The 15,284-nt window shown below is 38.3% G+C and overlaps 1 protein-coding gene and 1 long non-coding RNA gene across 10 annotated transcripts in view; one reads left to right on the top strand and one right to left on the bottom strand.

Moving 5' to 3' along the window:
- The window catches only part of LOC115297712, a 32,116-nt gene extending 23,656 nt beyond the window's left edge, over positions 1–8,460 (top strand). For 5 of the 9 annotated variants that reach the window (XR_003911472.1, XR_003911468.1, XR_003911469.1 and 2 more), the window contains 5 exons: positions 1,800–1,921; positions 3,155–3,291; positions 4,726–4,855; positions 7,427–7,581; positions 8,236–8,460. This is a non-coding gene — a long non-coding RNA (uncharacterized LOC115297712). The remainder of the gene's footprint in view (positions 1–1,799; positions 1,922–3,154; positions 3,292–4,725; positions 4,856–7,426; positions 7,582–8,235) is intronic. The other 4 variants (XR_003911471.1, XR_003911470.1, XR_003911473.1 and 1 more) reach the window with 4 other exon arrangements.
- Positions 1–15,284, bottom strand: part of SPAG17 (sperm associated antigen 17) — a 224,761-nt gene that overhangs the window by 85,798 nt on the left and 123,679 nt on the right. Inside the window, exons 21-24 of the mRNA XM_029945849.1 lie at positions 9,198–9,437; positions 7,615–7,726; positions 5,375–5,533; positions 4,080–4,193 (exon numbers count right to left, since the gene is read on the bottom strand). Of these exons, the coding sequence (XP_029801709.1) occupies positions 4,080–4,193; positions 5,375–5,533; positions 7,615–7,726; positions 9,198–9,437 (625 nt within the window). The remainder of the gene's footprint in view (positions 1–4,079; positions 4,194–5,374; positions 5,534–7,614; positions 7,727–9,197; positions 9,438–15,284) is intronic.

The following is a 15,284-nucleotide window of genomic DNA, read 5'->3' as shown; positions in this document are numbered from 1 at the left end:
GTTACCTAAACATTATAAGAGCAGTTTATGAAAAACCCACAGCTAATATCATCCTCAATGGGGAAAAACTGAGAGCTTTCCCCCTGAGATCAGGAACACGACAGGGGTGCCCACTCTCACCACTGTTGTTTAACATAGTGCTGGAAGTCCTAGCATCAGCAATCAGACAACAAAAAGAAATAAAAGGCATCAGAATTGGCAAGGAAGACGTCAAACTGTCCCTTTTTGCAGATGACATGATATTCTAAATGGAAAATCCAATCGACTCCACCAGAAGCCTTCTAGAACTGATCAATGAATTCAGTAAAGTCGCAGGATACAAAATCAATGTACAGAAATCAGTTGCATTCCTATATACCAAAAATGAAGCAGCCAAAAGAGAAATTAAGAAACTGATCCCATTCACGATTGCACGAAAACCCATCAAATACCTAGGAGTAAACTTAACCAAGGATGTAAAAGACCTATATGATGAAAACTATAGAAAACTTATGAAAGAGATTGAAGAAGACACCAAGAAATGGAAAAATATTCCCTGTTCATGGATCAGAAGAATAAACATTGTGAAAATGTCATTACTATCCAAAGCAATCTACACATTCAATGTAATCCCCATCAAAATTGCTCCAACTGGCTTTAGACATCTCCCTCTGGTTGTGTTACTGGAGACATTTCAAATTCAGTGATTTTCTCTTTTCTTAGTAAAGGAAAACCTCGTGTGTACTCAGTCTCACTTAATGACCAATCAAGTCCCTCATTTCCCAAGTTAGAAAGTGAGGTATTTGCATTTTCTCTTTTTGACTGTCCCTACACATCCAACCAGTCACCAAGCCATCAGAAATTTCTTTTAAAAGAGAGTTTACTCTTTCTGCAGCAGTTTCCTAACTGGTATGACACCTCCAATATCATCATTCCAGTGGATTTTTCAAATTATCACTAAAATTATATTCCTAATGTGAAATTCAATCATGTCACTTCCCTTCCCTTACTTAAACACCTCTGACGATCACTGATCTTATAGGGCATACAGGGTTCACCTTCCTCCACGGCAGCCACACTCAACCTTTCACCTTTCTTTAAAGATGGCATGTTTTTACACAATGGTACATTTATACAAATGGTTCTTACTATCTATAATTCCCTTTCCTAGTTGCTCTGTCTGGATGGTTCCCATTCATCTCTAAAGTGACACCTCAGATGCTATGTTTTCTCTCTGAAGTAGTTTCTAGCTGCCCCCAGTACTCTGTTTATATATAATTTCTAGCACTTCTCCATTATTTCTCTATTTATGTTTTCTCTCCCCATTAGACCATGAGTTTTTTTTAGTGGAAGTGCTATGGTTTCATTCATCATCATGGCTCAGTGTCAGCAAGAACCCTGACCCCCTAGGAAGTACAGCAAGTATTGTAAATGGTGTCCAGTTATAGGCAGCTGGAAACTCCTTTCTCTCATCCCCATCCACTTACTCATTCAGTAAATATATATTGAGTACCTACTATTATCAACTGGGAGTTGGGTAACCAATGATGAAAAAGACAGGGAATTTATAATGTAATTGGTAGGCAATTGAAACAACCTTCAGGTACAATGGCATGTGTTACATCTGTGACAGAGGAAGTACAGTCATCCTTTGGAACACAAAAGAAGGGAACCAAACACAAAATGCCTCCATACAACCTATACTTTGGCTATACTGCACAGTTTACCTTTCCATAAGCATGTCATGCTTTTATGTTACTGAGGTTTTGCACATGTTATTCTTAGTAATTAGAATTCCCTTTCTTTGATTCTTTGCTTAGGCAATTCCTCCTCACTTCCAAAGACCCAGTTCATATGCTACTGCCACTGGGTCTGTGAAGGCTTTCTCAGAGCAAGAAATCTGTAAGCTGAGACCTCAAGGATGAGAGGAAGTTTAATTGCTGTAAGTAGTGGCACAGGTAGCAGGAGAAAGTGTTCTGAGCAAGAGGCAAATCATGAGCAAATGGCCAGAGATAAGAGAAAGCATTCAAGGTACTAAAAGTCACAAAAAGAATAGGGTAGGTGGAAACAACCCAGATGTCCATCAACAGATAAATGGATAAATAAAATGTGCTATATACATAGAGCAGAATACTATTCAGTCTTGAAAAGGAAGGAAATTCTGCAACATATAACCACATTGATGGATCCTTGAGGAAATTATGCTTAGCAAAATAATCCAGTCACAGAAAGAGAGCTACTATATGATTCCATTTATATGAGTTATCTAAAATACTCAAATTCATAGAATCAAAGAGGAAACTGGTGGTGCCAGGGTTTGGGGAGAAGGAAATGAGGAGATTTTAATGGGTATAAAGTTTCAGTTAAGCAAGATGAATAATCTCTGGAAAGCTGCATATACCCAATGAGGGGGGGATAACTGGATTGGAAGTTTGTTTAGTTATTAGCAGATAAGAGTTCTTCAATATGACTATTATGTGCATACTTAAGGAGTTTATATTTTTTATAAAGACTTATGCCTTAAATATTTTTAATAGTAAAAAGTAAAACATTACTTTTTAAAAAAGTTTTATGTAATTCCAGTTAGTTAACATACATTGCTATATTAGTTTCATAGTTATATTAGTATATTAGGTGTACAATACAGTGATTTAACAATTCCATACGCCATCTTATGCTCATCATGACAAGTGTACTCCTTAATCCCTAACTGTTCTCTATAACTAAAAGTCTATTTCTTAGAAGTCCATCTCTTGATTTCTCTCTCTTTTTTCCCTTTGCTTGCTTGTTTCATTTCTCAAATTCCACATACGAGTGAAATTATATGGTATTTTTCTTTCTCTGACTGACTTATTTTACTATAGTGTTTATAGTATAGACATTTGAACAATGTTTGTTCTTCCAATCCATGAGCATTGGCATGCCTTTCCATTTCTTTCACACTGTAAACAGTTTCAAATGCAGTACTATAACTTGAAATTAGGAACATTTGTTTTAAATGGAATAATTGTACAGTAACTTAAGGATTAAATTTAAAAAATAAGGAAATCGATTAAGAAACTATAGCAGTAGAGTTGAGAGTAGAGTGTAAATGTCTTAATCTGAAATCATGATAAGAATGGATAGGATTTTTTAGTGACTGTTATGATAACAGATTTAATACATAATTTGTTAGGCACAGAATGACTTCAAGTGCTGGCTCAGAAACAAACCAAATACAAGATGAAAAGACAAAACCTCAGAGAAAGCAAAAATACTAACAAATTTAATGGGCCCTCTAACTCACTAGAGTACTGCAACATTTTGTACAAGGTAAGCAAGATTGTTATGATCCAATGAAATATTGTCTCTGCAGAAAAAGATTTAAACAGTAAGGCAGATAGTTGGATCACCATGGTATACACATAGTTTTAAAGCTATACAGGATAGGGATTATCTTTTGCTTTTGTAAACTTTAAAAAAAAATAAATCTGTGTGTTTAGATCCCTGTAAAATGAATGGGAACCCACAAGATTTACTAGTTGGTTCTTGGTTAGGTGACATATTATTCTGTGGTTTGTAAGGAAATAGCTTCCAGTTGGAGAATTTGTTCATTAAAAGTGGGGTAAAGGAATTCTTCAAATGTCCAGTGAATGGCTCCTTTAAGGCTGTTAAGTTCTGTAGCACACTGAGATTCCACAATCACAGAATTCGTAAAAATATTATTATGTGGAAAACCAAGAGGATTCCTTGAGAAATCATGCTTTTTTGGGTACCACCTAATAGACTTATTTTCCTGGGCTAGTTAACAAAGATAACTGAAATTATCTACCCATCTACCTATCTATAAAATTTTATAAATATATGTGATTATTTGTAAAATTATATGACAATTTCTTTTGCAAATGTCAAAGAACTATTACTATCTGTATGAAAGATTATACACATACATACATGTAAATTCACTCATATATAGACACACTCACACGTATATATATTCCGACTTTTCAGGAAAAGAGGGGCATTAAGTCAGAACATGTTTATCGACAGGTGAGCAGGGTGGGGGTGGGCAGATACGCTTGGTCATGGGACACTTAGTCTTGCTGTTGTGTTTATTTTACCTGGTGTCATTCCACTTGGCCCATAGTAACTGATTGAGAGGCAGATGCCATTTTCCAAGGTGGCAGTAAAAGACCCAAACTTGCTGACAGCTTTATTCTCTGCACCTGATTTTCCTAAAAGACAAAATCAAGTCAAGAAAACTTCCATCTTACTAAAAAGACATGTAAGCAAAAGTCAGTGCAAAGTGGAAATCATGTATATAAAAACATGGGTGTGATTAAGTAAATTATTGATATATCTGTATATACCAATAAATCACTACAAAATCATTAGAAAACTTTGTTTTCAAAGAATATTTAATGAATAAGAAAATGTTCATGATGATAAAGTAAGAAATGCATTACAATAGTGATTACCACTGGGGTGATAGAATTATGGGCAAATGTTATTTTTCTTTAAATATTCTAATTTCCTAATTTTTTAAAAATAATAAACCACATATTCTTATATCAGGCAAAACAAACAAAAGTAATTTTAAAATGTCTGTTTTAAGTTTTTGGGTACATTCAAACTTGTCAAGCATTGTGTTCTCAAGTTTGGAGAACACTGTGATCATAACTGAATCTATTGGTAAGATTTAGTTATGTATCTTATTACTAATTTGAGTTCAAAACATTTTATTAATTAACTCTTCTCCTTTTGCAGGTATAATCCATCACATTGGGCAGGAAGCATGTGGTTTTCCCAGGTAATGCTGGAGATATTAAATAGTGTTATCAGGAAGTTTCATGGTGTGTAATCAAAGGATATCCACTTGGAGCTCCAACTACCAGAGGTAGAGACATTTAAGACTGACTATAGGATTTTTCTCTTGTCTTCATCACCTAAAAAATTTGATACCATGAGGAGAACTAAGTGATAGAGCACAGAAGGAAATCCCATCATAATATTGGAGAAAGATGAAACTTTAGTAGAAATCAATTAATGAGAACCAAGTCCTAGAGACTGCACTTGGTACAAGTTGTGTAAAACAAGATTCAGACAAGGATGGACAGTGCAAATGCCACATTGCTATTTCAAGGCAGCCACCTCTACAGACTCTGTATGACAACCAGACCCAAGAGCAGGATATCCAGATGGGGAAAAACCAAGTGAGCAGCCCACTATCCACGGGCTGTGTGCGCAATGTATGTACACCTTCGGGGAAATGTACATAAGCAGAATGGCAAAACGTTTGCCTTACCATCTGGAAAAATTGCTAAGTGGTAGAGACACGTGTGTCACCATCAGATGGATGGGTCGGACGCATCGCTGGAATACTGACCTCCACTCACACAAAGAGGCAGCTACTTACCCGTTTGAAGATTTTGCTCTTCCTCTCTCTCTTCTTTCTCATCTTCTGAAGACCTCTCCTTTTCTTTTTTTTCCTTTCTCACAATTTTCTTAGGGTCTTTTAAATGAATTATAAAAGTGTGGTTGTCCTTTTTCACAATCACTTTGATAAAAGTTGGTCCTGGGGAAAGCCAGAGGATGGAAGATGGGCTACTGATCATGCCCCATCAAGGCCCTTGACAGGACATGTAAATAATGCAGCACAGAATGTTCGCCAGGAAGTGGAAACACCTACAGATATCATTATTTTATGAAAAGATGCCTACAGTAAGAGAGTGATGGTGGAATCCCAGAAATAAATGGCAAATGGATCAGGGACATGTTTGCAGACTTCCTTTAAAAACATTTTTTTAATGTTAATTTATTTTGAGGGAGAGAGAGAGACAGAGTGCAAGCAGGGGAGGGGTAGAGAGAGAGGGAGACACAGAATCTAAAGCTGGCTCCAGGCTCCAAGCTGATAGCACAGAGCCGGACATGGGGCTCAAACTCATGAACTCTAAGATCATGACCCGAGCTGAAGTCAGACACTTAACTGACTGAGCCACTTAGGTACCCATGTTTTCTGACTTTCTAATCAAATTACAAAAGAGAAAATACATTGGCCAATGTTACCTACACTCAGATTTGTAATTAATCACATGAGTTAGCTGATGTGAAAGGGTTTTATAATTTATAAAGAATTACATCAATTAGTTAGGATAGTTATTAACGTTAATAGCAGCAAATAAGCATTTTCCTAATGGCCCATTCTCTCTTCTGGTGTTCTGATTCATTTTTGGTGCCCTTTCTCAGCTTTTTCTTCTTTTTTAAATTCAGCTTATTCTTTTCAATTTTGACAGGGCTACCATCTCTCAAAACTGATAGGATTAGGATAAAAATACTTTATTTACTGTGATCCACTTGAAACTAATAAATGTATGCATATACAAATCTTGATGGGAGCGAGGAATAGTTATTGAAAATAGAATGTAACATTTCAAAACTTGAGTCCAGTAGTTTTCTCAGTTATGTAATTCTAAGCTCCATTTTTACTGACTACTCATTGTGCCCTCTACCCAAGGATGGTATTCAAAATATCAAATGCTAAAACATATAATATAAATATGTGTACCTGTATATTAATCACAATCCCTGCCATGTTTTAAATAAACAAACTTTATATAATAAAACGGCTTGACATTTGATGTAAGTTGTACCATCAACTACTGTTTAAATAATTTGAATAACTTTCAGGTTTTTTGATTTTAGAAATTTATGGTGTGACCTTTTGTTTGATATGGCAGTTTCTATCTAATAATGCTTCAGCTTGAGCCATGATTTTATACAGGGAACAGCGTCTAACTGTTGCAATGATTTCTTCATTAAATGGCTAGTTATTAGATGACAAGAAAGAGAGAGGTAAGAGAGAGGGATTGAGAGAGGGAGGTAGGGAGAGGAGAAGGAGGGGGAAGGAGAAGAGGGTTAGCCGGTGTCAGGCGGAATGCAGGAACAGGAGGAGCCCATGCTGCTCACTCCCGGGGGGCGTGACCTGTGGACACCAAACAAAGTCTTCCACGCGGACCTCCTCACTGCTCTCAGAGACAATCAACTGTCAAATAAGCCCCGATTTTCTAATCCACCTGAGAGATCTTTAAACCTCAGTGAAAAGATAAGCCTTCAAAGATGTCCCTGATATGTTCCTGGGGGAAAATGTGCATTTCCTTCAGGTTGTTTCCAGATTAGGTCCTCCTTGGGGCACCCCTCAGATTCTTCTCCCACTCACAGATTTCTGAATCCAGAAGCAACTTCTCTGTAGCTCAAATAACTGACCTCGGCGGCAATGCCCCCAAGCTCTGTGCTGCAGAAACTAAACCAGAAATTTGCTCGAAAGTCACCGTGTGTGCTTGATTTCTGAGATGTTATTACGTGCTGCAATTAATATTACTAATTAGCTCTTTGCTTGTTGTAGTTACGATTTATTTCCTGATCACACAGAACTATTTTAAGACTCTCACAGCTGGAATTTTCTTCACAGAGTGTCCCAGCTAACCTCTCACCCGGCCCATGCCCTGCAGGAGGTTATAACAGAAGAAGGTGAAGTCTGAGAATGCAGTGGGCCCATCACCACCCCACCTATCGTGATCACTCATGGTTCGAGGCCATGAGACCCCTCGATGGGGTTACTATCTTGTAAGCCGTTAACCAACTGTCTTCAAAATGTACCTTTTTCAAATACTGTCTTCTCTACTTCAATCCGCCCTCCATCCGAAGGATATAGATAAGAATTTGTTCCTGAGATTTGAATGGGTATATCTCCCATATTGTATCCGCGAAACTAGAAGGGAAAACATCATGCTTTGAGTGCAATTGACAATTGACAAAAATCAGCTCATCGCCCTGAGCCGGTTCAAGTTGCTGTAAGCTTAACTTCTGCTTGTAGACTCAGAGGCTGCCGTCCATATTATCTCTAGCATCTCCTGTGGTATTACAGTGACAGGCAGAATTAAAGGAGGTCCATCATCTTAAAACCTGTTCACTGGAGCGCCCTGACACCCTAGTGTAAATCAAATCACTGTATGATTGAAAAGCAGTGGGAGAAGAAATCAGTATTTCTTTCTTTGGCTGTTAATTTTCTGTTTAAAGTGAGCTGATACATTGAGGAACTTTATTTCTTGACACACTATGTATTTGGAAGTCCTATGGTAAAAGCATTTTTTTTTTTACTAAATGTTGCCAATAGTGCTCCAAGTGATTGTGATGCAAGTTAATGGCTGAGAAGTGGCTTAGAGTAGTAGCTAGAAAGGACAAGGGCTGTTTCATTTTTATCCATTTCTTTCCTGTTAGGTTTTCCTCATAAGACTCTTGAGGGAGAGACTGGTCAAGAGAAGGTTTTGTAAGAGTTGCAATGGGAGGGAGACTGAGCGGCCACTTGGCTGTGGAGAGCTGCGTGCACTGACGACCCCCACCTGCCAACCTGGAATGACCCGCGCTGTTTGAAAAGCACCAGCGGCCATTTTATTTCAGGTCAGATAATAGTTCCAGGCACCGCCAGGGACCTATGACCCCGACTCTCCAATCTGGACTGTCTCAAACTGGAATGCCTTGCCATGGAATTCCAGCATCCCCCACCCCACCGAAGTGAACAGCCAATTGAATCCTGCCACAGTCCAAAGATGCCCCTACTTGGCTATTGGCCCACCTGAGATCAAACCTGGAACTCCTGCACCCATAAAACACCTTGCTCTCCCATACCAGGTGCGACTTCCCTGACTCCCCACTCCCGGAGTCACGGAACCTCGCCCAGGAATTACAGACTCCAATAAAGGCTCTCTTGGGTCCGTAACTTGGTATCTCTCTTTCCTCTCACCTCTGCCTCCATCTATTAAATCTTAAAGGTTTTACCAGAGCAAACAAGCAAAAAACATGGGTGCCAACTCAGCAAGCCCTGTCATGGAGACAAACACCATCAACGTCTGTGCTCACTGTGATCTTCCATAGTTACTTATTTACACTAACCTAAATGAATGTTTTTGGGTCAAATCTCCATTCTCCTGCCCTTAGTAACTTAGCTTCAGGGCACACATAGAAAACTGGCCTCAGGGTGTTCTTGTCTTTGTGACTGATAAAGAATGTCCTTGGCATTAGAGGGTAGAGTAGGGTGTAAGATCATCTATGCTAGAGGAAACTCCAAGGCCTTCAGTGGAGTCAGTGAAGACTGGGAAAACCTTGTGTTTCCACAGATGCTGTGTTTTTCCCAAAACAATGAGTAAGGACTCAATGAGGCTTTTTAGAACATTGATTTTTACCGGATAAACAATCTCAGGTTCTGGGTGCTTGGGGGGCTCCTGTGTTATTTCTGGGATCTTCATTTCCTCTTCTTTATGTTTCTCCTTCAAAAGAGATTTTTTCTTCAAAGTCTTATTGTCTTCGTTCTCTACTTTTTCCTTGCCTTTCCTTTTGCCAGGTTCCTTACTCTTCTTTTCTGCTTTTTTTTCTTCCTTTAAGCGTTCCTCTTCAGCTAATCGATCTTGTTCTTCTTTCCATGCCTGTAAACACATTTTTAAAAAGTAATGGGGTTTTGAAACACATTAGATCCCATTCAGATTTATTTGGGAGAATACTTCAAATGCATTTGCGAGGCGTATCTCTAACAATTAAGATACTGAGCTAGAGACCTTGCAGTTAGTCCGGCTTCTCTTCTCTCACCCAACTTCCTGGTACTACACCCTGCCAAAGCTCTTCAGAGACCATCCTCCACTCAGCTTCCTCTCTCCCCTTCTGTTGCAATTTTCTTTAATTCAGGTCTTCTTATCATTAGCCTGAACTATTACATCAGCCTCTTAGTTGGTCTCCCTGCTTCCTATACTTTTCCACATGAGTTGAATACCCAATTAAGTCATAAACATGGGTAATCAGCAATATGGTAGACCAGATGTTCAAAGAAACATTCCTGGCACAAAATATTTAAAAAATGATAGGTAAAATATAAAAATCATCATTGTAGTACATAGCAAAGGCTGGCAGCAAATTAAGATGTATGAGAAAGCACTAATCCAGTGAGGAACAGAACTGATGAGAAGTTTCTAAAGGCTGTCTGCCCATCCTTGGCAGCCTAGAACTAGAGTTTTGAGGGAGTACAGGGATTAGAACAAAAACATGGGAGGTCAGAACAGAGACCTATGAATGGAGCAGCTATTTTTAAAAATGACACCTTTGTTGGGTGAACTAAAAAATTATCTTTCCCCACAGAGGAAAACCATAAATTTTAGCTTGCTTCCTTGGCCCTGCATGAAAGATGAAATGGGTGGGAGGAGTCTCCCTGAGAACTAACCACAAGTCTATCTTCACACAGTGTGGCCAAAATGCACATTACTTTAAAAAGGTATTCTAAAAAGATTGTGAGTAGTTACGAGCTCACAAATGAAAATCCCAAAACATGAAGTAAGCCAAAAGTAAGAATCTGGAGAAGAAACAAACTATGAAAACATATCTGAAAGACTGAAGGTATTGAAATTATCAAAAAGAGGATGTAAGTATTTTAATTGGTGTAGTCTTTAATTTGCTTAAAGAGAAGAAAGGATCAAAAGTATAAGTAAGAAATAAGTAGAAATTAAAAATAAGGTGAATTTGAAAGCCCTCTTAGGAATGGAATAGACTTTTAGAAAAGCAGTAGAGTATTTAAATAAATAATGGCTGCCTATTTCCAGAGTTGATGAAAGACATGAATCCTAACATTCAGGAAGGCCAATGAATTAAAAGCTGGAAGTAATGGTGGTGTGCTGGATCTAGCTCATGTTGACTTGAAAGAGTTTATTGGTAAATTTTCAGGAATTCTGCAAGCTGATTGTTAACTGCAGCCATTATTTATTTAAATACTCTACTGCACAAATACACAATTGAATAATATATTAAAAACAAAGGCATTAAATACTCAAAACTTACCACCTTCTTTTTTTTTAAAGTTTATTTACTTTTGAGAGAGAGAGAGAGAGAGACCACGAGTGGGGTGAGGCAGAGAGAGAAGGGAGTCACAGAATCCGAAGCTAAAACTTACCACCTTCTTAATTGTTTTGTTATATTTCCCTATTATCTATGTTTTTGAGGTTAGTTATATCAATTATATCTGTATCATAGAAATATAATATAATGGTGTGCTACTGCATATTGCTTCCAACTCTGCATTCAGTGATGTCATATTGATAGCCTGATGGGAGTATTTATACTACACATATCAGCAAATGCTACAAATCAGGGACCAACTGACTGTTGGTTATCTAAACTTATCAAAGTCATGGTGAAAATGTTAATAATACAGATTAAATTTGAAAGTGTCCTGTTTGGAGTTGTTACACTGCAACTAGTAGTATGATAAACTGAGGAAATGTTCTAGTATCTAAAAAGTGATGCATCTACAAAGTGAGGAACACCAAGTCTTGCTGCCAAACAGATGAAGCTAGAAGGAGCAAGAAAGGATCTTTCTCCAGAACCTACAGAGAGAGAATTACCCTGCCACCACCTTCCCTTCAGATTTCTAGCCTTCAGAATTGCAAGACAATAAATTTCTATTGTTTTGAATCTTCCCTGTTTATGACATTTTGTGATGGCAGCCCTAGGAAGCTAATGGAGTTAGGAAGAGTAAAACAATAATCTGGATCATGCTTGGACCCCATGTTGGGAAAGTGCCTGTATCCTAATTCAATGGCCTTTTTACTATTTTAATACAGATGAAACCTGAAGTACTCATGGGCAATGACTCTCCCTTGTAGCTGCTCAGTGGGGCATGCCTATGGGAATTTTATGGATCTCCAAATACAGAAATTCTCTGGAGGACTTGTAATTTACACTGCACCACTGATGGCCCTTGCCTAGGGAACAGATCAGAATAAGATATCTAGTAGTACAAAGAACAGGTAAAGTAACTATTTTGGATACCCTCTGTGTCCCTTTAGATGGAAAGTAGGCCCTGCTATGTAATAGCACACAATGAAATCCAGTTTCACTGCAAGTCTGTAAACTGAGGCAGGGCATTTAGCTTCACCCCTGACAGACTTGTAAATAAGTAACTGAATCATGGCCAATTGTAATGACATCTGTCCAAAATATCTGTTCATGAACTGATTCTGTTAGAAAGGCCTAACAAATACCACAGAAATTCTGATTTTTTTTCTGTAACTGAATTGTATCATAACCATACTGCAATATGGCTGTAACACTGGCATTGGTACAGTCAATTACCATATGTAAATAAGTCATTATACTGATACTGATGATTAAATGTATGAGGAGACAAATCTTTCTCAAGATGTAATAATAATGGAAAAATGACTAGCCCGAGGAAGAAATGGATTTAGCTAACTATCAACTAATTTCTATGCTAAGCAGTCCGAACAACATCATCATAAGGTACAAATAATACTGGATCAAAGGGGCAACAAATAATCAAATTAGTACAGAGATATGGAAATGCATGTAAAAGCTTTATAGGATGGATTAGTTGCTTCTTTAGATCTATCCCTAAACTGTACTGGATCCTCCAAGTGTTAGGTATATTCATACTGATACTATTGCTGTTCCAAATATGATTTTTTTTTGCTAGAAGAAAGCCTGAGCCAAGAATTAGGACCCGACCTGTGCAGTAGAGAATTAACTCTGCCCAAAGAAATTTAGACTCTTGCCCAGCTAATGGCCTCGAAGGCCTTAGAGCATCCTGATGAGTGTCTTTGTTTACTTGGGGGCCTTGGACTACAAAAGATAGTGCAATTTATAATGTAATTTATAGCAGGGTCTTTGAGCCACGTAGTATCAACTTGACCTCTGGAAAGGCTAGACCCAGGCAACCATGTGGTCCCTCCACCATGTCTCTGTAACTGACCCCAACAAAGTCCTGGACACCAAGGTTTGGGCGAGCTTCTTTCATATCAATAGTTCGCATATGCAGTCACACATTGTTACTGGGAGAAGTCAGCACTTCCTATGCAATTCCACTAGAAGAAAACAAATGGAAGCTCATGGCTGGAACTTTCCTAGGCCTTGCTTGTCTTGTGTGTGAATATACTAAAGCTGTGAATATACTAAAAAATAAAAAGGATAAAAAATAAATACAAATTATTTTCTGATTCAGTAAAGAAGTTGCTTAAGTCATTGATGACCAAGTGAGCCCTATTCTTTTGTTGTTCATTTCTGTCTTCCTTGTTCCTGTCAGTGAAAACATCAATCAACATTCATATTGAATTCATATTGAATCTTTGTCCATTGTAATCAAAGATTGCCTAAGAGTTTAGTAAAAATTAGTCAAAGTATTTCATGAGAATCAACTGGCTAAATGGAATTTACAACAAAAAGTAGTATATGTTTTATTATTTGTACATTGTGTGCTCTACATACTATGTTATCAGTAAAACTTAGAATAAACATATTTTATATATATATATATATATATATTTTTTTTTTTTTTTTCCTGAGAGAGCCATTACTAAACATTTGTCAGCACACCACTGGGTGTTTTCAAAACAGCTGGAGAAAAAAGGTAAACTGTTTATAAAGAAATGACAAATTACATCAACAATTTTTTTTTGAAAGACAGAGCACAGATGGGGGATAAGCAAAGAGAAAGGGAGACAGAATCTGAAGAATCTGAAGCAGGCTCGGGGCTCTAAGCACAGAGCCCAATGTGGGCTCGACCTTGCAAACCAGGAGATCATGACCTGAGCTGAAGTCAGATGCTTAATCCACTGAGCCACCCACCTGCCCCAACAATTTATTAACAACTACAGTGTCAACCCAGGAAATGTGGAACTTTTGAGAGTGCTCAGAAGATATAAAAAAAAAAAATCAACTGAGAATTTTATAAATGAAAACAATGTTTAATGAATAAGTATAAAATAAAGCCATTTTTTAGGTAAGTAAAAACTGAGGTTTAGCAACAACAAACCCATACTAAAAGAAGTTTTAAAGGAAATACTCTCAAAATATAAAATGTGACAAGAAATGCTTGACTAAACAAATGGCAAGCATGAGGCTAAGTAACACTGACCATGTAAAACAATGACAATAATAATGTTCAGTTTGTGGGAACAAGAAAAATCAAGATATAGCTTAAAATATAAGCTGGAAGAAGGGAAGCAAACTTTAAATAACATTAATATTTCCTTGTATTGTTCTGGAAGAAAGTAAAGATATATTATTAAGCTTAGACTTCATTAAATAATATATACAAGTTGGATTTCTAGAGCAACCACTAGTAGAATAGAGTACATACATTCTAAACTTCTGTCAAGGGTCAAAGTCAAGGACATTATGTAGGTACTTATTAATAAGTTAAGAAAGTAATTTCTGCAAATATATTAATGACAAGCCACTGAATACAAATTTCTTTTGTAACATAGATCTACTAATAAGAAAATAGAATTGTTTTTCTGGGAGAGGACAACATTTCACTTAGAGTTAAAATTAGTGTTCTTATCATTAATGGATTGCAAATGAAAAGAGAAAATAAATTCAACATAAAATAAAAGAAGGTAGAAAAAAGAATCATAGAGGGAGGAGCCAAGATGGCTCTGTAGATTCCGTCCACCCCATCTATCGAACTGAGAGGGACATTAGTCTCATCTGCAAGAGCAGAAGGAGAGAATACGGACTCCAGAAAGAAGGGAACCTCAAGGATACCTGAGTGAGTGAGTGCAAACTGGGCAGATCTGAAAATGGGCCAGTCCGGCACGTGCAGGGGAGGCAGGAGCCCCAGCTCAATGCGGGGTAAGCACGCGGTGCCGGAGAGATAAAGGGAAGAGACAGAGAGTCTGAACATGCCCATAGTACTGTCTCTGGGGAAGAGGCAAAAAACGCTTGGCCGCACTTGGAGAGGGAAACCCACTCCATAGATAACTGCTGGGTAGCTGGAATCCCGAACCAGGGTAATTCAAGGGAAGGAACAGCTTCCAGCCCTAAGCCATCTCGGCGGGGAATCAGCAGTGGCTGCAGTTGCGCCAGGGGCGCGCTGCGCTAGCTGCGCCAGGGGTGCGCCCTTCCCAGTGAGAAGTGGTGCAGCTGCGCCAGAGGCGTGCATTGCGAACTTGGTTTTGGGAACGGGACCACGCACTGCATTCCCACGGCACATCTTGCTCCCTGCACTGGCTGCGTGAATCCCGAATCCCGGGTGCCCACAGGAAAAGGTAGGGCCCACACCTGCGCGACCCCCCGATGGGGAGTTGGCGGCGGGTGGAGGCCTGGGTGCGTGCCTAGGCTGCTGGAGCTCCCAGCTCATTTCCAGCAGCGCACAGTGCCTTGGAAGCCAAGAGAGACTCAATTTTTTTTTATATATATATATACAAAAATTTTTTTATTTCCTCACCTTTTTCGTACTTATTTCTTTGTCATTATTACCTTTTTTCCTTTTT

The sequence above is a fragment of the Suricata suricatta genome, chromosome 8 (genome assembly GCF_006229205.1).
Source record: "Suricata suricatta isolate VVHF042 chromosome 8, meerkat_22Aug2017_6uvM2_HiC, whole genome shotgun sequence".
NCBI lineage: Eukaryota > Metazoa > Chordata > Mammalia > Carnivora > Herpestidae > Suricata > Suricata suricatta.
Note: the sequence above shows the minus strand (reverse complement) of the source record. Positions and strands in the feature narration are given on the sequence as shown.